Source organism: Cryptomeria japonica, unplaced genomic scaffold (assembly GCF_030272615.1).
Source record: "Cryptomeria japonica unplaced genomic scaffold, Sugi_1.0 HiC_scaffold_143, whole genome shotgun sequence".
NCBI lineage: Eukaryota > Viridiplantae > Streptophyta > Pinopsida > Cupressales > Cupressaceae > Cryptomeria > Cryptomeria japonica.
In genome coordinates this window covers 139,261-161,554 of record NW_026728965.1, presented here as the reverse complement: position 1 = coordinate 161,554, position 22,294 = coordinate 139,261, and the positions used below count along the sequence as shown (strand labels likewise).

The window sequence follows — 22,294 nt, the reverse complement described above, 5'->3', positions numbered from 1 at the left end:
ATATCCTTAAATAGGGATTGGCCAATATTCCAATGTTGTTTCTTCAAAACTCTTTTTTGCATACCATTGCTACAACAAAAAATAGAAAGAGGCCTCTTTGAAGCATGCAACAGAATGAAACACATATTCCAATATTTGTAAACAACACATTAGCCATCTAGCTATCAAATATTTTTCTTCAAGCAAAAAAAATCAATGTCCAAACAAAGAAAAAGATAGCAACACTATGCAAATGAGTTTCTTCAAATTTTATGAGTCCTTCAAACTCTCCAATTTGGATGGTTCCTCCATCTCCCATTCGATTTTCCCAAGCCTTGAATATTTGTCCATCAACAACATTGAATGTTATAGCAACTAAGAAAGGAGCACCAAGTAGCTGTAGTTTGAGTGCTTAGTTTTAGGAATGTTTAGGAATGGTAGAATTTGAAATGACTTTCTCTATTTCTAGTTTAACATCCCCATCCATCACCATAAATAGCATTAATTTAATTCAATGCATTAATTGTCTAGCCAAATATCATTAAAGCCCCTCTACTCAAAGCTTCCATAAGGCTTGTCCAATTCAAGGGAATTAATGCAATTGGCATAAGAATTAAATGCCCACCACCACAACTAGGCACTGGAATATCTGCTAGAATAAAAAATGATCTTAGTTGAAATTCAAAAATTCTTTTAAAATATAAAATAAAAGATCATACCGCAAATTTTAAGGAAGTAGAGTCAATATTACCTAGGAGGAAAACCAAACCCTAGAAAGACAAGGGAAATCAAATAGTGCAAAAAAATTAAATTAAAATCAATAGTAATTTGGGAAAGAGAGGATAAAAGAAAACAAAGAACTCCTATAGCGATAGAGAGAACTAATCTAAGCTCGATTTGTGATAGTAGAAGCTTGGTGAATCAAAAATGGAAGATGACCATTCACCTCCCACAACTCTTGCACTTAGTTTATGTTGACCTAAGATTCACTTTTCAAATTATCCGATGTGTCTATTATAGAACCATAAAAAAATATAAGAAAAATTTACATTCTCAAACAATTATTTTATTTCATTTATTTGATCGCAAGATTTCAAAATTGATTATAATATATCACATTCATATCCACTTTGATAAGCTCTTCTTGAGCTAAAAAGAAACTACCACTTCATTTTATTTTAAAAACTCCATATATGTGTTATTTTTATTTTTAAAGATTAGTTAATATTATATTTCACTACATTATATAAGAGTTGCCTATAAACATACTGCACTCACCATAAGTATTGACCAACGACGATAACAATAAAGCCAAATATTATTTTTAAATATATATAATATCTATTTTCTAATGTTTACTAGAGAAGTATGAGAGAGTGTCTAGACGTTTCACATAATCTTTGCTGCCGACCGCAATTGATCCTGAGCAGGCGAAAAGTGGTCCCACTCGCATAAAACGCCATGCATATACTTCCCAGGATTACTATGCCTGATGCGGACCATAAAATACTTTGCCGAATGACTATGTTTGATGCTGCGACATATCAAATGGAGCAAACTCATTTTAATTTGTTTTCGCCTGACATTTTACTTCTAGGCAGAATCTGCCGACTAACAACATAAGCCGCATAGTTTTGACCGCTATGAATTTGAATTTGCAAACGCAATTGTTTGCGAGAATTGCTATCATAGTAATTTGCATCATGTCATTACTTCTTCTAGGCACATTTACAATGTTAATTTCAGTGCCATTATATAATATTTATGAGGTTTACATTTACACTTATTAGAGCAAGTTTAGCCTAATATCCATGCCTCTTATTTCACCTAATAAGTAATAAAAATATTCTATATATGTTTTCTATATGTGTCTCTCTGTTTAAATTTTAGTTGTTCAAATGATTTAAATTTTAATCATGTATAAAATATAAATTGGAATGTTTTAGGGTGATAAAATTTGTAGGTTAGGGATTGAAATTAGAGGGTAAAAATAGAAAGAATGTATAAATGATTTATTGTAAATTTTATAAAACATAAATTGAAATTTTTCGGGTAATAAAAAAATTAGGTTAGAAATTGAATTGTATAAATAGAAAGAATGCAATTATAAAACTAGTGTACACAATTGATAAGAATGATGAAATTGAAAATTGAAGAGATAACAATTATATTAAAGGCCATTGTAGTAGTAGAGTTTTCCAGGTCTAATTGTCCTGGACTCGGATATTATCCCTTGGAATTAAAATGACTAAAGAAAACTCTAACAGTTGGTCAATCTAACTTTTAATCATGCAAGTGGGGCGACAAACACTTTCTAGTAAATATATCATATTTAGGATATTGAGACATTCGTTTCAGCAACCAGAATGATCATTCATTTGATACCATCCCATGCCGAGATTGCAAATAATGGTGTTCCTTTCCACTTTACAATTATGGCATGTCCATCGGCCTCTAGAGTATAATACTCTCCCGAAGCATGTTCTCGTAATAACAATCTAGCCTGATACATAGCTTGAAAGCTGAAGCCCTTTTCTCTGAACCCAGCTTTTCTGAACAAGCACCTCCACTCATCTGTTCTAACATGCCTAACGGACCTCTCCTTCCCCTCATAGACTATTATATTCCTTATATGACTTGCAGTAATTATTTCTTCAAGCTTCACCCTCTTAAGAACAATTCTGTCTGGTAAGGTAACATCCAAAAGATCAAAATACGCCATGTAATGGGAAAGCACCTCGCTGAATCTATTTGCAAAAGAAGGAGAATTATGCTGCGCTTCTATTTCAACATTGACTATTATCCTTGGCCTCAGTTTTTTGATAACACTTAAGATATTGTCCATAAGAACGGGGTCATATAACAAACTTCTCAGAACAACTGGAGCATAAACTGCCAACTCCTCACCAGATTTAACGGCCAATAAATCTTCCTTAATCTCCTCTATGCTTGCGATCTCCACCATGTTGTAAGATAATGGAATCGCATAAGATTTAGCCAGGTCATGAAGCCTTTTTCCGGTTTTCCTAAGCTCTTCCGCATTCATCCCAACTGCTGTAATTCTGAGAAGCTCAAGCGTAGGGAGAGAAGAGGAAACAGATCTGTGTGCAAGATACTCCATCAGTACTGTCCAGTGCGACCCACTTCGTATCCCTAGATCAATTACATGAATTTTCTTCTCATTCCCCACGACGTCTATGATTGCCTGCACAGATGTGAACTGTATCACTTTGACATAGAGCAGAACTCTATTATAGTAAGCAATGAGACTACAAAACTCATTTTTGTCAGATTCACTCTCTATATTGAAGGCAAAATCTAGGACTGGTTTAGCTGCATTGTTTAACATGCCGAGACTCTCGTGTTCGATTCTATCCTTCAGGGCGTCGGAGATATAATAGCCGAGCCTTTGTGTGGGATTCCCCATCTGACAAGACAAATCTTCGCATTTGCTCACTAGTCCAGCAGCGTGATCATATTTCCCCTCGCTTATCGTTTGTGCAGACTCTAGCAGAAGTTGAACCAATTCCATCCCTTTCTCTTCCTCCAGCCCCGTCTCTTCCTCTCGATGCAGAGCCTCTCGATCGGAGCTATCCTTAGCGCATAAACTTACGCGCCCAGGTCCTTCGCAATTCATGGTTTGCTCGGACGACAGAATATCTTTATTTGGTAGCATCTCATTACAATATTGTTCTCCTGGCACGGAAATATTATTCACAGTCGGGGAATTCCCTGCTTGAGAAAGTTCGTTCAAGTGCCCTGACATCTTCTAATTATTTATCAGTTCCTCCCCGATGGAAAACGTTTCATGGTCCGGTAGCTCAAAGGTGTCGTCCATGGTTAGATAAGCTCAGGCCCATCTCACTCACAGGGTAAGGACATGAAGGAATAATCTGACATTGACCGGGGAGCAATTCCATTGACAGGGGATCCATTCCAAATACAAACGAGATATGTACAAATTCAGCATAGATCGTAAATCGGCAGAAATAATTTTAAGATTCTTAAACTAAAAATTTTGATTTATAAAAAGTGTAAATTATTATTATACTTCTGATTGTGGAGAAGTTTGATATTACAGAAGAAAACTTAAAGTTATCACAAAGATTTCATCAAATGGTAATGCTTAGTCCATTATGGAAGCTAAACATAAAGTGACTCATGCATCATGTAATGTCACGTAAATATAACATTATTATCAATGAAAAGTAAACATTTGCATGTGGCACTACATTGTACAAGGAGTTCATTTTAGAAAAGTATGGGTACTAAAATTTAATTAAATTATTTATTTAAATGAAATAAATTTATCTATTCTATGTTTTCATTCTTTCATTTGGATAAAAGATTTTGTCATCCATATAATATTTTAAAATTATATGGGAAAATGATATTGATATGCCACAGTTTTCTAAGACACGGTCTTAGTTCCATATCTTATTTATTGTACATTCAAAGGATTCGATCTTTGGTGAATTGTATAAGTAGAGAACATAACATTGTCTTCACCTATTATATATAACTAATTATATTAATTTTTTTTTGGCATCTATGATTTTTTAACATGACTTCTTTTAGTGGATGTGCAATCTAATACAAATATAATCTTTATATGCATATCTAAATAAAACATTTGAAATATATATTTCGGTTGAGCATTAAATTTTGATTTATAATTTATGCTTATATTGATAATCTTTAAATATTAATATTATTAAAACATAGAATACTATCTAGTGTTATAATCAATTTCTTATGTACATTTTATGCAAGTAGATCTTTTAAATTTATTATAATGTTAAATTTTTAATAACTTTCATTTTATCTTTATAATTGGTCCACATTTTTTATCATGTTGCTTATAAGATAATGACTAGTTTATAAACCATATTTTGCATGCATTGTTTTAAAATAATATAAAGCTAATTAGTTTTCATTTGAACATATATTCAATAATTAATGTCTATACTTTGTTTCATCAATCTATTAGTTCAAATCCAGTATATTGTTGTGCAATTTATCTAAGACCCTCTCATAGCCAAATAACTGATTTGTGAAGTTCTAAAAAATAAAATTTTGGAATATAGGTTGAACCAATTTCATAAATCTAATGTATTGAATAAAGATGAACATGAAGTTTCATAGTTGTATGTTCTACTGTATTGTATGTTAGTACAAATCCTACTTCATTATTAATAAGTAAAGACCTCCCACTTAAATAGCTTAAACATTGAATCATAACCTTACACTAACATCATAGTTCTCATTACATAATTTCTAAAATAATTATTTGTTCTATATCCTATTAATTTATTTCTTAAGTATTTATAAATCTTAAAAAATAATTTATCTCATTTAAAATATCTATCCATGAATTGCTTCTTTAATTATTAACTTTTGAAGTTGAGAATGAAATAAAATCTACTAAGTATTCCTTGAAGCTAGTTTATTAACATTGATATTTGGGGTACATATCTATTTTTCATTTTTGTTTTATGTTTTGAGTAATAAAAAGTGGGACAGGCCCAAACATTTACATAACCGCTAAACAACAACACCAAGGGAACACGAGGAATGTGCACCCAATTAAAAAATAAAAAATCACCAATGTTAGTGAGGCACCATTAGACAACCAGACAAAAACCAAAGACAAAACTAGAGAACAAAAAAAAACTAGCCACCCACCAAGGAAACTAAGGGATGGTTTACTAGGTAGAGGCATTACCCTCTTGCCAATCTTTACATAGTCCAATGACTTTGCTAGAAAAATATTTTTTTGTGTTAGAATCCTTAATAGAGGTTTGAGTACAAAAATATAGATTAACTTTGACCATTGAGGCATTGGGCTTCATCATAAGAAAGGGAGATATTCCATGTCTCTTTCAATTTTTTTTTGTATGAACAATTTCCTCCTTTATAGCCTATAAGGAGGTCGAATTCTCTCAGGCCATCTCCTAGATCAACATAGATATTTCCTTAATTTTTCACCTTAGGATCTCTTAGCTTTCCTTTAGCTCGACCACTACCTTACTATCATCCCTTTGAGATAAATTTTCACTAAGGTCATTAAACATTCGATAGACCTTGTAGAACTTCTCTAATTTTCTAACCATATTGCTAGCAGCCTCCTAGACCCATTTATCAGACCTAGCACATGCCTCTACTATTGCCTCAAGCCTGTTAATATTTTTTATAACCACAAAAAACTACGAGAAGAGTCACTTATTAACCATGTCCTACTACCTAATAATATCCTCTAGCCTCAACATCTTAGCATCCAACGTGAGGGGGCCAATATTGGGGTTGGATATATCCTGATTAGGAGGAAAGAGGGAAACCTCCTCAGAGGCCATAGGAGACAAGACATATTTTAAGGTGACTGAGAAATCAGATTCCTTAGAAGCTTCCTACTCATCCTATTCTTTCAACTCCAATTACTTAGAGGGAGAGTTAGGGGAGATTTTTTGTTTTACTACTCTGATAGGGTTGAAGCAGGTAGAAACTAGCTTGGACTTAGATGAAGAAGAAGAATTGGGGTTAGGTTTCACAATAGGGGCATGCAAGATCTCTACCACTAAACTAAAATCTGATAAGAGGTCAAGAAGAAATAACGGGGACCCACTACACAAGGATAAAACTAGATGGAAGTTGTAAAGTCTAAGAATCCACCCCTGGTGAAGGGCAAGTGAATTTTTTGACTTTACCCTAGCAATTGATTGAGTAAAAGAAGAACAAACCGTGTAGTCAAAATTTATTTTTAGGCCATACCTAAGGTGGGATAACATAGGAAAGTGATAGATATGGAACCTTTTAAATGATCTACCCAAAGTGAAGTATTTCATAAGTAACAAAGTTGAATTCTCCCAAATATTGGGGAGGTCCTCTCTATTATACCCTATCTGCAACCTTGAGACCCCTTCGTTGGGCTTGAAAAATATCTTAAATTCATCCTTATAAGACCATTTGGCTTGTTTTGAAATTTTACTCCCTCCTGTGAGAAACCAGTGATAGTAGTGATCATGTCAGGTGAGATTTTGAAAGAAACTAAACCCCAATGTTCACCTTACCCCTCTCCCATGAGAACAATTTTTTTGGAGAGCTTGGGATTAAAGCTTTGCATGCTTTCCATATAGAAAGCTTCCTCTTGACTAATTTATACCACAAATTGACATTATTTTTGAAATCATCATAACTATAAGGTTTCATTTGTTTGAGGGCACCTCCTATCGTAATCACAAACAGTTTAGAAATAAAAACTAGATGGAAAGAACAAAAATCAGCAGTATGAACAAGACAACTCTTACAAGGATTGGGGAAAGTGACATTACTATTTGAAAGAGACGTTTGCCACCAATACAATAAATAAATAGGGGAAAGGGTGGTGAAATTAATAAGAAAGGTAATCCTTTGATTATACTTAATCATGAGTCTTTATATCCACAAAGATAACAACATGAACTATGTTTGAGATATCATAAATACTCATCCATATTTTCAAATGATTGGAAAATAAGCCCAAAGAAGCTAGCCTATCTGTAACTTTCTTTCCATTGCTCCTCGTTAGACAAACACATATGGGGCTCATCCTACAAATAATATGCCATCACTTGGCAACATGGTGTTTACAATTCCAATCTGGTTTGGCTTCATTTTTGAGCTTTGAGATAGTGTTTTTTATATCATCTTCTATGAAAAATCAATTGTAGTTTCTATCATTCACAACAACTAATCCTTAGTAGATCAAGTCCACCTTCGACACACTAAAAGTTTGCATTCCCAAATTGATCACATAAGCAAGGATCATATTACCCTTGTGCTCACAAATGACCCCACCCACACCCTCCCAACCTATATTTCATTTAGAAGAACCGTAAAAATTCCATTTAAGCCAATCAAAGTTGGGGGTGCATTCAATATAATTTTTAAATCTAATAGGTGAGGATCTGAATCTAGACATAAAATTAGTTAAGCACAAGTTTTTGGCGATTTGCCAGTCTAGGAATGAGAGAAGAATAAAATTCTTGCATCTTTCAGAACAACCCATATTTTCTTTCACCTTAACCATTAGTAAAATAGAAACAACATCCCAACTATTCTTCCTATCCCTAAGGATTTTGTTATTCTTTTTCCAAAGGTTTCATCTAGTATGAAAAAGGCCTATCACCCAAGTTTTCTAATAAGGGGATGATATGAAGGAGGACACCAACCTAACACACATACCTTAAAATCCCCTTTCCAAACCCACTCAATAAAGAACAAATGGTAAATTCTTTGTCTTACATTCTAAGGGTACTCGTAATGAATTATAATGTGATTAATACTTTCTTCTTTATTCTCACACATAACACGTCTATTCACAAATTGAAAAGCACACCTTTTGATATTAAGGATCCTACCATGCCAAGCCTTGTAAAGGAAAAAAACAAACATTCAGAATCATATTTGTACTCCAAATGATGGACCATTTAAAGAGATGGGGAGGAGAGGGACATGCCAACTCAAACCCAAAATGGACCAAGTATTTGCCATCTTTTGAAGAAGGTTAGATCAACCTATCCTCAACATCCAACCTAAAAGACCTAAAGTTGTTAAGGATTCTATCTTGTAATGGACTGCAGATATAATAACCTAGCCTCTGTAGGGGATTCCCCAGCTGACAAGACAAATTTTGGCAATTGCTCACAAGTCCACCAACGTGATCATATTTCCCCTCGCCTATCATTCGTGCAGACTCTAGCAGAAGTTGAACCAATTCCAGCCCCTTCTCTTCCTACCGCCCCCTCTCTTCCTCTCGATGCAGAGCTTCGTGATCGGAGCTATCCTTAGCACATACACTTACGCGCCCACGTCCTTCACAATTCAAGATTTGCTCCGACGACAGAATATCTTTATTTGGTAGCATCTCATTACTATATTGTGCTCCTGGAACGGAAATATTATTTGAAGTCTGGGAATTCCCTGCGTGAGAAGGTTCGTTCAAGTTCCCTGACGTCTTCTAATAATTTATCAGTTCCTCCCTGATGGAAAACGTTTCATGGTGCGGCAGCTCAAAGGTGTCGTCTATGGTTAGATAAGCTCAGGCCCATCTCACTCACAGGGTAAGGACATGAAGGAGTAATCTAACATTGACCGGGAAGCAATTCCATTGACAGGGGATCCATACCAAATACAACGAGATACGGACAAATTCAGCATAGATCGTTAATCGGTAGAAATAATTTTAAGATTCTTCGACTAAAAATTTTGATTATAGAAAAGTCTAAATTATTATTACACTTTTGATTGTGGAAAAGTTTGATATTACAGAAGAAAACATAAAGTAAGTTATTAGAAAGATTTCATCAAATCGTAGTGCTTAGTGCATCATGGAAGCTAAACATAAAGTGACTCATGCATCATGTAATGTCACGTAAAAATAATATCATTATGGATGAAATGTAAACATTTGCATGAGCTAGTATTGTACAACTCCATTATACAAGGACTTAATTTTAGAAAAGTAGGGTACTAAAATTTTGTTAAATTATTTATTTAAATGGAGTAAATTTATCTATCTTATCTATTAATTTTTTTAATTAGAGAAAAGTTCTTTTCTGATCCATATGATATTGTAACATGATATAAGAAAAGGAATCTAAGTCAATACCTCTTTAGCTAAGAGCTAAGGATTGAGAGATATCAATATGCCAAAGTTTTCTAAGACAGAGTCTTACCTCCATCCCTTACCTACTCTACATCCAAAGGATTAGATCCCTCATGAATTGTATAATTACGGAACATAACATTGTCATCACCTATTATATAGAACTAATTATACCACAACATTTTTGGTATCTATGATTTTTTAACATGACTTCTTTTAGTGAATGTACAATCTAATACAAAGATAAACTTTAAATGCATATCTAAATAAAACATTTCAAATATATATTTTAGTTGAACATTAAATTTTCATTTATAGTTCATGCTTCCATTGATCATCTTTAAATATTAATATTTTTAAAACATAGAATACTATCTAGAGTTATAGTCAAATTTTTATGTACATTTTATGTAAGTATCTTTTAAATTTACTATATTGTTAATTTTTTTACCTTTATAATTGGTCCACATTTTTTCTCATATTTTTTATAAGATAATGACTAGTTTCTAAACCATATTTTTCATGTATTTTTTTTTAAATAATATAAATCTAATTAGTTTTCATTTCAACATATCTTCAATAATTAATGTCTATACTTTGTTTCATCAATCTATTAGTTCAAATCCAATATACTCTTGTGCAATTTTTCTAGGATACTTTCATAGCCACATAACTGATTTGAGAAGTTCTAAAAAAAATAAAATTAAAATATAGGCTCAACCAATTTCATAAAGCTAGTGTCTTGAATAAAGATGAACATGAAGTTTCATAATTGTGTGTTCTAAGGTGTTGTATTTAAGTACAAATCCTACTTCATTATTAATCATTAAAGACCTCCCACTTAAATACCTTCAACATTGGATCATCAACTTACACGAACATCATAGATCTCATTACATAAATTATTATTTATAATTCTCAAATATTCTAAGCTAATTATTTGTTCTATTGATGTCTTATTAATTTATTTCATAAATATTTATAAATCTTAAAAAGAAATTTAGCTCATTTAAAATATCTATCCATGAACTGATTTTTAAATTATTAAATTTTGAAGTTGAGAATGAAATAAAATCCATTGATATTCCTTGAAGCTAGATTATGAACATTGATATTTGGGGTACATATCAATTTTTCATTTTGTTTTATGTTCTAATTAATAAAAATCAAGGTAGGTCAGAAACTTTACACAACCAATAAAAAACAACACCAAGGGAACATTAGTAATGTGCACCCATTTTAAAATTAAAAATCACGAACATCGGTGAGGCACCACTAGAAAACCGGTTAAAAATCAAAGACAAAACTAGAGAATTAAAACCAATCAGGGACCTGCCAATAAAACTAAGGGATGGTTTACTAGGTAGAGGCGTTACCCTCTTGCAAATCTTCACATAGTCTAATGACTTTGTTAGAAAAATAATTTTTTTGTTAGAATCCTTAGTAGAGGATGAAGTACCAAAATCTAGATTAACTTTGACCACTCAGGCATGGGGCTTCACCATAACAGAGGGATACATTCAATTTCTCTTTCACTTTTCTTTCCTATGATTAATTTTCATATTTATAGCCTATAAGGAGGCCAAATTCTTTAGGGTCATCTCCTGGCTCAACATAGACATTTCCTTAATTTTTCACCTTAGGATCTCTTGGATTTTATTTATCTCTACCACTACCTTACTCTCATCCCTCGAAGATAATTTTCAACTAAGGTCATTCAACATACCCTAGACCTTTTCCCACTTCTCTAATTTCCAACCATATTGCAAGAAGTCTCCTAGACCCATTCATCCTTTTCCTCCATTGCCCATTTATCAACCGTAGCACCCACCTCTACTATGGCCTCAAGCCTATTAATATTTATTATATCCACATCGAACTATGAGAAGAGTCACTTGATAACCAAGTCCTACTGCCTAATAGTCTCCTCTAGCCTCGACACACAAGATTGGGGTTGGATATATTCGAATTAGGAGGAAAGGTGGTAACCTCTTCAAAGGCTATAGGAAACCAGTTAGATTTGAAGTCCAAGGAGAAATCAAATTCCTTAGAACCTTCCTCCTCATCTTATTCTATCAACTCCAATTATTTAGAGGGAGAGTTAGGGGATAATTTTTGTTTCACTCCTCTAATAGCATTGAAAGATTGCACTTAGATTAAGAAAAAGCATTGGGGTCAGGTTTCACAATAGGGGCATCCAAGAGCTCCACCACTAAATTAAAATATAATAAGATGCCAATAATAAATAATAGGTACCCACTACATAGGGATAAATCTAGATGGAATTTGTAAAGCCTAAGAATCAACCCTTGGTGAAGGGAAAGGAAAATTTTGGACTTTTCCCTAGCAACCGATTGAGTCAATGAAGAACAAACCCACTAGATAAAATTCATTTTATTGTCATACCCAAGGTGGTTTAGTATATCAAAGTGCTCTTCTATTTGTTTTCCCTAGTGATGTCTACTTGAGGATGATACAAAGCATTGAGATCTCTTTTGGTCTCTTTCATGTTGACTCAAAAGACACATGTGTTCTCTTTCTTCCAAGGTGGCATCATTTCTTTGGGGAATGAGGACTATTTTATGCATATATATACATGATATACATGAGGTATCATAAAACATACTGAGCCTAAGAATACTGAAACTACCTTGTGCCTTGTGTTTTGTGTTCATTATCCCTGGGTTTATTCCTTGATTGGGGGATAAATCTTTGCGATAACGTGCTCTCTCTCTCTCTCTCTCTCTCTCTCTCTCTCTCTCTCTCTCTCTCTCTCTCTCTCTCTCTCTCTCTCTCTCTCTCTCTCTCTCTCTCTCTCTCTCTCTCTCTCTCTCTCTCTCTCTCTCTCGTGTATCCTACCTTAAATAAATCACTCTCCATAAGGTGTGCATGATCGTTTTAACATGCGGGCATACATCCCGCTCATATTTTCCTTTTGGATACTTTGAGTTACTTAGTGGACTGGCTTTCCTTTCTTACTTTTGGCATCCTTTCTTTTCATGACTCATAGTGAGGGGAACCTTTCTACTTGCAGTCATAGTTCTCTCCCTCTTGATCTTCCCTTTTACTTTGTCAATCGAAGTCGTAAGATCCTTAGTTTACTAGGGTCTTAGTGTATCTTTCCTCCTTGACATGCTGAAAGTCTTACAATCTTGTATCCTTGTACTTTACCATTAGTATTAGCATACACTTATACTCCTACTAAAGTGGAGGCTAAATGTAGCATCATAAAATTGTGACCTTTCAATGTTTTACTATATTTGGGACTTTGCATTGGTGGATGAGTCTGTAAGCCTGATTGGAGACTCGAGGAATGTTAAAAACACCTAAAACTTCCACATTGCACTGCTTAATGTCACTGCCTATCCTGAATTAGGGCAACACAGGAGTGTTTCCCCCCTATCCCTACCCTATTTTTGGGGCTCCCTTGATCAAATCCTACATTGGGCTTGTCAATTGTAAGCGGGAAAAGTTTTCCTATGTTGGCCTAAGATGGAAAATCAGTTAAAAACTTGTAATTGGCAAGTATATAGGGGGCATCTCCCATATTGGGGCAAGTCCAATAAGAAAAAATTAAGTTCATGAGGAAAGCGACGATAAGCGACAACAAGTTGATCATAAAGCGCATTCAAGCATCCATTTAAGAATTGAACATTCCAAGTCTCCTTTCAAGGATAGGTGTTGCATTCAAGTCAAGGATTCAACCATTGAAGAGGAAATCTCTATGAAAATTCAAGACATTCTATTTTGCATATCCTTTCAATCAATTCTATCAACATTTCAATTGTATCCTCTCTTGAGGTGAATTTTACTCCCAGTATTTCCTTCCATTTACTTGCAAGTATTTTCAATCACTTGGTTGATTCCAAAATAGGGTTTGACTTGAAGGCAAACCCCCAATCCCAATAAAATTTTCTCTCTTTTCTATGTGTAGGTTGCAAGTGTGCAATTGTAATTGCAAGTGCGCAATATTTTTAGAGATGAAAAAATATTTTTCGGCGTGTGGATTTTTTTGAGGACCAAGCACACTTTCAAGTTGGTCTAGACAATTTTTCCTCAAATTTGCATGGGAGCTCCATCTCGACATCTTACTACTAATTCAAGGTGCACAACTTCATCCCACATCTTTATCTCAAGATATAATCGTTTCTTTGTCATCTTTACACTTAGTCTCAATTCATTTACCTAAACTTGTCTATTTTAAAAGAGGGTTACTTTGCTTTCCAAATCCATTGCCAATTTCTTACAATTCATTTAGTATTCAATCTATTTCCATTGGGATTGGATCTAGTGAATTCAATCCCCTCTTTTAAATGTAATGTACATGACAAGATGAAGGGAATCCTTTGTGAAACTTCCATTCCTCTTTTGAGGGGAGTAAATCTTTCCACTTGATCTGCCCTCATCAGTTTTCACCACATCACACTAGGTATCTATTATTCTTGTGAGAGTTTGCGAAGATCAATAGCTCAATAAAATATACAAAATAGAGAGAAAAAATATAGGAGAAGAATAAATTGTATTATTATTAATAGATAAATGATCAATAGTTGTTACATACAATGTAGATGAGCCTGCATATATAGGCAAGGCTATATGGATATGTGAGCACACAAACATGACATGTGGCTCAATAAGAAAAAAGGGTAGGTAGGAGAAATAATAAAATATTTCACATGAGGTGGATCACCCACCAAAGGTGGAATTATCACTCCACAATAAGTGAATATGATAGAGTAGTAATAAGATCACACCATAACAGGTGGAAATTCTCCTATACACACTATCCCAATGTGGCACAAACACCCAAGTATCTCATACCCAAACTACTATAAAATTTATTATCCTAAGTAAACTTAAGTAAGGTGTAATGATATCCAACATGAATAATTATTTACACCAACACCCCTTCTTAAGTGAAACTTAAGGGAATGCACTTAAGTCTTCAATGCAACTAAGCAATGCAAGATGGATCTTGACTATGTGGCCATATTATGTACCCATGTACAAATGCAAATGCATGCAAATCAATGCAATGAAATCTCTCACAAAGAAGCGAAAGAGGGAAAAACCCAATGGGAAAAATCCCTCCCCCAAAAGGAGAGATGAAAACTATACAAGAGAACTCTCATAGAAGTGTGTGAGGAACAAAACCCCATGTGAGGAAAAAGGCTCCCCCCATATGAGAGAAGAAGAGAAGCTAGGAAGCCCCCCCTCAATGTAGAATCTACACCAATGATAGAAGCTCAATGATGTATGAAGAAACTGCTCCATGAGCACTGAACAACATTCCTCCCCTTAGGAAGAAACCAAACAAAAGGTGTATCCATGAAGTCTCCCGAATCATTAAGGGAAGATGTATGAAAAAACTCATTATGAATGAAGTCTCTGAAAACTGCTCAAGTGTCCCCATGTCGATGCAGAAAGATACCCCCTCTAAAGGTGGTGATCTGCTCCACACTATTGAATAGGCACTGCAAGATCTAGTGGAGAAGAATGTAGAACAAGTCCCAAAAACTCACATGTCTCCTCAAAGGATAAAGAGACCTTAGCCAACTGTTGTACATAAGAATCCACAATCATATCAACCTCGAAAGATTGATCATGTAGAGAATGAACAAGAGGGTCAGAGTTTTCCCTTGCAACAATCGAAGAAGGATCATCTCCATCAAAGAGAAGATGAATTTTATCAATGATGTCTCCTAAATCTGCAATGTAGGACTCCACAAACAAACATATAATGTCTATCAAGTAGTCATCCCATGAATTTGAAGCTGGAAGATAATGAATATCGTGTTTCACTAAATCACAAGAAGGAAAAACTGTCGCACTAGCTACATCATTAGGTGCAATAGGTGATGTGATATCAAGAGGAGGAGATGAAACACAAAGCTCAAGAACAGGGTCACATGGGAGAATCCCCAAGTTCAAGTACCCAAAGTTCTCCTCAAAATCTGAATCATCACAAGAAGTGTGATCATCATGTGTAGAATAATCATATGTGAAATCATCCTCATCAACAAAATATGAAAATGAATATAACCGAGATGCATGATCAACCACCCCAGTCGCAATGATAGCTCTAGTCTCCAAGTCTCTAATAAAAACTGACTTAGGTGTGAGCTCCACAATTCTCTTAGTTTCCCCATGTGTGATTTGATAGATGTAAAGGAGATTGTTTGTCAAGTGGGGTACACACCACACATAATTGAAGGAGTTATCCCCAATAGCAATAGTTATTTTCCCAATTACATCCATGTATGTATGATTTCTCATCAAAATTTGCAGCATGGTGCAAGGCTCAAATGAAGAGAACATAGACTATGAAGATGCCAAATGGTGAGAAGCCCCTAAATCTAAAAGCCATCTCTCTAAATCATGACTTGTAGTAGCACAAAGAGATTTTCCTTTTCTTGTCTCAAAAGAGTGAGTCTTCCCACTTGTAGAAACCATGAATGCTTTCCCTTTTTCTTTTGAATGTGGAAGTGGAAGTTGATGAATCATCCTTCTTGTAGACATTAGGTAGATCCATGTTGTACCTTTTGAGGATGTGTGTGAGCTCATCAATCTTCTTAGAATGGAAATGACGCTCCTAATGACCAAATGTTTTACAACAAGCACAAGTAGGTCTCTCTATCTTTGGTGAATTGTCCCTCTTGGAAGAGGATTAATCTCCTTGTTGTGGAGAAGGTGATGCTTTGTCCTTAGGCTTTGATTGCCATTTCTTCTTGTTCAAGTTGTCCTTTCCTTGATTTCCTTTGTTCCCTTGATTTGCTACTAATGCTTGAGACTTTGAAGTATTAATAATGCCCATGCTTATCAACTTAGTTTGTTCCATCATCAACATTTCAGTGAAAGTATCAAATGTAGGCATTGTGTAGCTTGAACCCATTGTCATCCTATGGGTTTGGAAACTAGAAACAAATGCTGCATATTCTTGTGGAATCTTGCACATCAAATTGAAGATCAATTGAGTATCCTTCTTAACAATGCAACAATCGTTGAGTTGTACCCTCAACTCTTTTTCCTTAGTAACATAGTCTTATATAGTATCAAAGTTATTGGGATCTAACATGGTGATATCACTATCAATCTAATATCCCCTAATCTCATAAACTTGACCATACAAGTCTTGAAACTTTTTCCAAACATACTTGATTAGAGTACATTTCTCAATATGATAAATGAGATCTTTTGATACATACTTTCTTAAGGTACCAATTGCCATGATATTTTTAGTGAGCCAATCCAAGTGACCAACATGATTAGTTTTAGGATCAATGGGAGAAACAATAGTTCCATCAATATAACGAGTTAGTCCATTTTCCATAAGTTTACTCCATGCATCAATTTGACAAGTAGCATAATTATGAGGAGTTAAGAGAGGAAACTTAGGATAACTCATAGCAACAAAAAGGAATGAATACAAGAGAAAAAAGGAACAAGAGACACCCCCCCAAATTCAATCAATCAAAGTACCCCCCTAGAATGATGATTTTGGAACTTTATATGTAGTTCATGTATAATAGGCCACTTGCAAACAATGGCAAAGCGGACTTATAATTTTATTTTAGATCTACCCAATAGGCTAATAACTAAAATCCAAAAGACAAGAAAGATAGGTCTATGCAATACAAGTGCCAAATTCACCAAAAAAGACCATATGTTGAAAGTGCAACTTCTACCCAAAATCGCTGCAAACTGATAGCATCTTATAAGAGTATATTAAAAAGTTATGCACTTTCAAAAAAATGGCACCTGAAAAGGAGTTCGTATGAGCCCAAACGGAGTCCTGAAAGTTGTAGAAACATGGATTAAATAGGTACAGTCACTAAAAATTGAGATTTCTAAAAAATCTATCCATCAAAATCAAAAAATAAGGCAACGAAAAGAAATTACACAAAACATTAGCCTATTTCAAAACAAAGTGCACCGAAAAAGTAACAAAAATGAGCAAGATATGGCCATTTGAAGTTGAACTGCAAAATCAAAAAGCTCAATGGAGGGGGCCTGCCAATTTTTTTAAAAAAAGATGACATCAATAAAACATGAGGTTAAATTTGATGGTCATTTAGGCATCACAAAAACTTCACCTTCTTGCTGACTGGGTGGCCGTACTATACGAATTAACATATGGCAGAATCTGATTGGTTGAAAAAGATGATGTGGTACTACAGAATGATGACTGGGATGCCATGTGGCAATTACATGTACTCCAATTGGGTGTACGAAATCTCATGTGGTAGGGTTTGCATAGCAAGGTGGCCCATGTGGCAGGAGACTGTGTGGCGGGGTCTTGCCAAGGCAGGGTCTACATGGCGCTGTCATGGCGGTCCTTATGGTGCCGCGTGGCAGAGGCATATGCATCAGGTGGGGTCGGGCTGACATAAAATTTGTCAACGAAAAATGCATGGGCCGGTGCCAGCAGGGAGCTGGGAGGCAAGGCCAGTGCCAGTAGGGAGCTGGGAGGCAGGGCCAGTGCTGGCAAGGAGGTAGGGGCCGGTGCCAGATGAAGTCGACAGCCTCGCGAGAATGTGGAACATGACTAAAAGGTCATCGGGAAGTGACGGATGGTGAAATCACTACTATCATCAGATTTTAGAGCAGGGTTGTTGCCGATAGTGGTCGGTCTGCATATGGAGGAGATAGGTCGCCTGGAGTACGGAGCACGACAGGCCTTGCAAAGCCATCCAAAAAGTTGCAGGCAGTTTGGTGACAGGGAGATGGGGTGTACCCATCGTAAAAATAGATTTTTTTAGCTTTTATTTTTTAAAACTAAATTTCAAAAAACTTTTTAATAAAATACATTTTCTGCGAATTGGAATTTTTTTTTTTTTTTTGTAGAAAATTAAAAAAAAGTTAAATTTTTTTTTTGGGCAAAATTTTCCTCCAAGACCCAAATTTGACATTCACCCAATATAGGTGAATTTATAGTCTAATTTCATCGAAACGGCACCCAAACACAATGGCAAGGTCAGATCTAGTCTACGATGCCTCCAAAAGATGCTACTCCTAAGATCTGCCTCTTGATGACACAATAATTTCACTCAAAGATGAATCAATGACACTTTAATGGCTCCGATACCATGTGAGATTTTTCCAAGATGAAGAGATTAATGCAATGTCCAAAATAGAGAGACAAAATATAGGACAAGAATAAACTTTATTCTTATCAATAGATAAATGATCAATAGTTGTTACATACAATGTAGATGAGCCTGCATATATAGGCAAGGCTATATGGATATGTGAGCACACAAACATGGCATGTGGCTCAATAAGAAACAAGGGTAGGTAGGAAATAGGTGTGGTAGGTAGGAGAAATAGTAAAATATTCCACATGAGGTGGATCACCAACAAAATGTGGAATTATCTCTCCACAATAAGTGGATATGATATAGTAGTACCAAGGTCACACCCTAAAAGGTGGAAATTCTCCTACACACACTTTCTCAATGGGACACAAACAACCAAGTGTCTCATACTGAAACTACTATGAAATGGATTATCTTAAGTAAACTTAAGTAAGGTGTAATAATATCCAGCATGAATAATTATTTACACCAACAATTCTTATGAAAATTACATCTTTTTTTTTGGTTCCTTTATTTGAGAACATGTAAAGAAGGTCGTTCTTTTGAGATCTAGGAAAAAAAATTTGCAATGAGAAGGTCTATAGTATTTTTGATTAAGATAAGTGGGGGAAGTAGCCTTGACCCATACAAATTAGCACCAAAAAAGATAAAACATAACCATAGGCTTTGAGGCTAAGCCAACAAAAAATAACAAGACATAAATGTATAATATTAACTATAAGATCACCCTATTTATTGGAGTCTAAAGGCAACACAATGAAACATTGGTTACAAAAAATATGGAAAATCATTAAAAATATAGAAGACTCTAGAAAATAGATAATTCCCAATCTTGAGTCATTTTCTCTAGATTTTCCTCCCATGCTATGACAATCATTGTCATCTTTCATTATTTCCTACTCTTCATTTTATGTTTTGGGCAAACTTGTACGCCCTTTTCTAAAATTGTGTCCCCATACTAACCACCTCAATCATAGTCTTCTATACGAGGAGCTATTGATTCTTATGAATTATTCTAAAACTCTCTTGAAGGTAGAAATTTTATCTTTATTTCTTTCACAAACCATACACTCTTGAGGATTATCCATATTTTTCTAACTTGGTAGCAAGGCCATCAAATTTAACTGAGAAGACTTGCCAATTTTGTCACTTACTCATGACCCCTTAATCTTCTTGTTCTTCTTCCTCCTCCTCACCATAAAATTTAAGAATATTAAGTCCTCCCAGCAGATTCTTGTGAGTTAGTATAATAGGTTAGGGAGAGGGACAAAGAAAATTTAATAATTAAGATATTCCTTTTCTCACTCGAGGGTATTTTTACCAAGTATGACAACAATCCTCAACAAAAGGTTTGCTAGTATCATATATCTCATTACTATTGAGGGAGTCGTGATGCCCTCCTTAACACATTCTCCATATTATATATTAATGGCCAACAAAGAGGGTGTAGTGTAGAGTTTTCAAGGCCTAATTCAATTATTAAGGTGTTTTATAGCCAAGGCTTAGCTTTCATTTTTTAGGGTTATATAGAATGGATTTTTTCAATGAAATGGATTTTGATAAAGAGGGGATATCGTAAACAATAGAAAATATTATTTTACTCCCTTCATTATAGAGAAGGTTATAATTTCGAAGGGGCCATCAAATTTTGGGTAGGGGTCAAATTCAATAGTGGGTAGTTTCCAAATAAAAATTTTAAATCACATAAATAAAGTATTCTAAGTAATCAAGGGAAGAATTTTTTAAATAGAATGATCAGAAAAATACTTCAAAATTTCATGATAGAAAACAATAAGAGTTTACCATATAATCTACAAGCTAATGGGGCAAGTGAAGCACTAAACAAAAAAATTAGCAAAGCATTAACAAATATATGCAATGGGAATAGAATAGATTGTGATCTAAAGGTTCCTATAGTACTTTGGGTGTACTACATTACATACCAGAGGACACATTAATTCATTAAATTTTATTTTGTGAATGGTATAATTGCAACAGTTCTTGTGAGATCGATTATATCTAACATACATACCACACTGACTTTGTGATTAGATAAAATCAATATTTGGCAAAAATGATGGAAGACATGGGAAAATTGGATGAATTCAAATACATTGAAAAGTTTAATAAGTAGTTGGAGTGATAGAGATAGATATAATAGCATGATAGGAAACTAAGATTGAAGACATTCAAAATAGAGAACTTGGTGTTGTTGTATGATAGTAAATTCAAAAAGTAACAAAACTTTAAGGTTTTCTTGTTAGGAACATACTACATTCAAGAGATCAATGAATTCAAAGCCATAAAGTTAAGATATCAATTGGAGAGTGATATGAGGAGCACTAGTTTCAATCTAATATGATCAGGCGCACCATGGTTGAGATGGTCCAACTCCCTAGTCTCACTGTAGGACTAAGATCATGCCATATCTAAATGAAAGACATCTCAAATACATCATCGGTATGATGATCTAATAACAAGGCATACTGATGGTGAACATATCAAGCACTATAATTTTTTTCCACCCCAAAAGTAAGTCATTAAAAAAAATTATATAGTAGGTTTGGAAACCAAGAAAAATCCCCAAAAAATACTATAAATGACAAAAAGTAAAAATATACACTTAGGAATTGACAACTAGGATTAACCCACCAATAAAAACTACATTTATTACCATCTACCCTCCATATATTTAACAACTCCACTCATTAACTTAGTTTATTTGAAGTTATCCCTTGAGCACAAAGCACTAGGAAGATATGAAATTTATCTACAAACAACAAAATTATATCACCCTTTGCAAATTGCTCCATGGCCAATCACCATGTCATTAACAAACAAGGAAGGTACATTTTTTTATATTTTGCATAATATGGTCCACATGGATGATGTCTAGAAAAATACTCATGAACAATTTGTAGATATTTACTACACAAGGTTAAAGGAGATTAGTTGATAGTTGTTCAAAGATGATGGAAAAAAGTCTAAGGATGAATACACACAAATTGCATAGAAGAAGCTTGAAATTTGGAGGAACTACCCATATTTATGCTATGAATATGGTTGGGTCAAAATTGACCTGATTACAATATAAAATTATTTCATTTACCTATACAAGCCATACATAATCATGAAGGAATAAATTCATTCAACCACTAGGTTACCCATGATGGGAGGCAAACTAATGAAGAAGTTTGTCAAGAAAATTTAAGTGAAGGACCTAAATGACATATTTTTGAAAGGAAAAAGTATGAGCATGTGGACAATAATTGATAATGTTGCTGAGTAAGTGATAATAGAAATCACATATAAAGTATATTATGCAACCCGAGAGGATTATGCCATGCGTATAACTATTTACATAGCCTGTTAAATGGTGGATGAGACAAAATATTACAACCTTTGTGAACTAATGCAGTGAGAACTAATGAAGAACCCAACCAAAATTAAGAGTGGCAAATTGTTAGAATCCAAAAACACTGAGAGGGGGGCTGAATTAGTGTTTTGCCAGTTAGAGTAATTGTAACCTTATTAACAAATCCATTTATTAACTAGTATGCATATAAGAAAGTAATAA

At 34.4% G+C, this 22,294-nt stretch overlaps 1 protein-coding gene across 1 annotated transcript; it reads right to left on the bottom strand.

Moving 5' to 3' along the window:
- Nucleotides 1-2,353: 2,353 nt before the first annotated feature.
- Nucleotides 2,354-3,745, bottom strand: LOC131027289 (GRAS family protein RAM1-like). Its single transcript, XM_057957305.2, has one exon. The coding sequence runs from the start codon at nt 3,743-3,745 to the stop codon at nt 2,354-2,356; it is 1,392 nt and encodes a 463-aa protein (XP_057813288.2).
- Between the last annotated feature and the right edge of the window lie 18,549 nt (nt 3,746-22,294).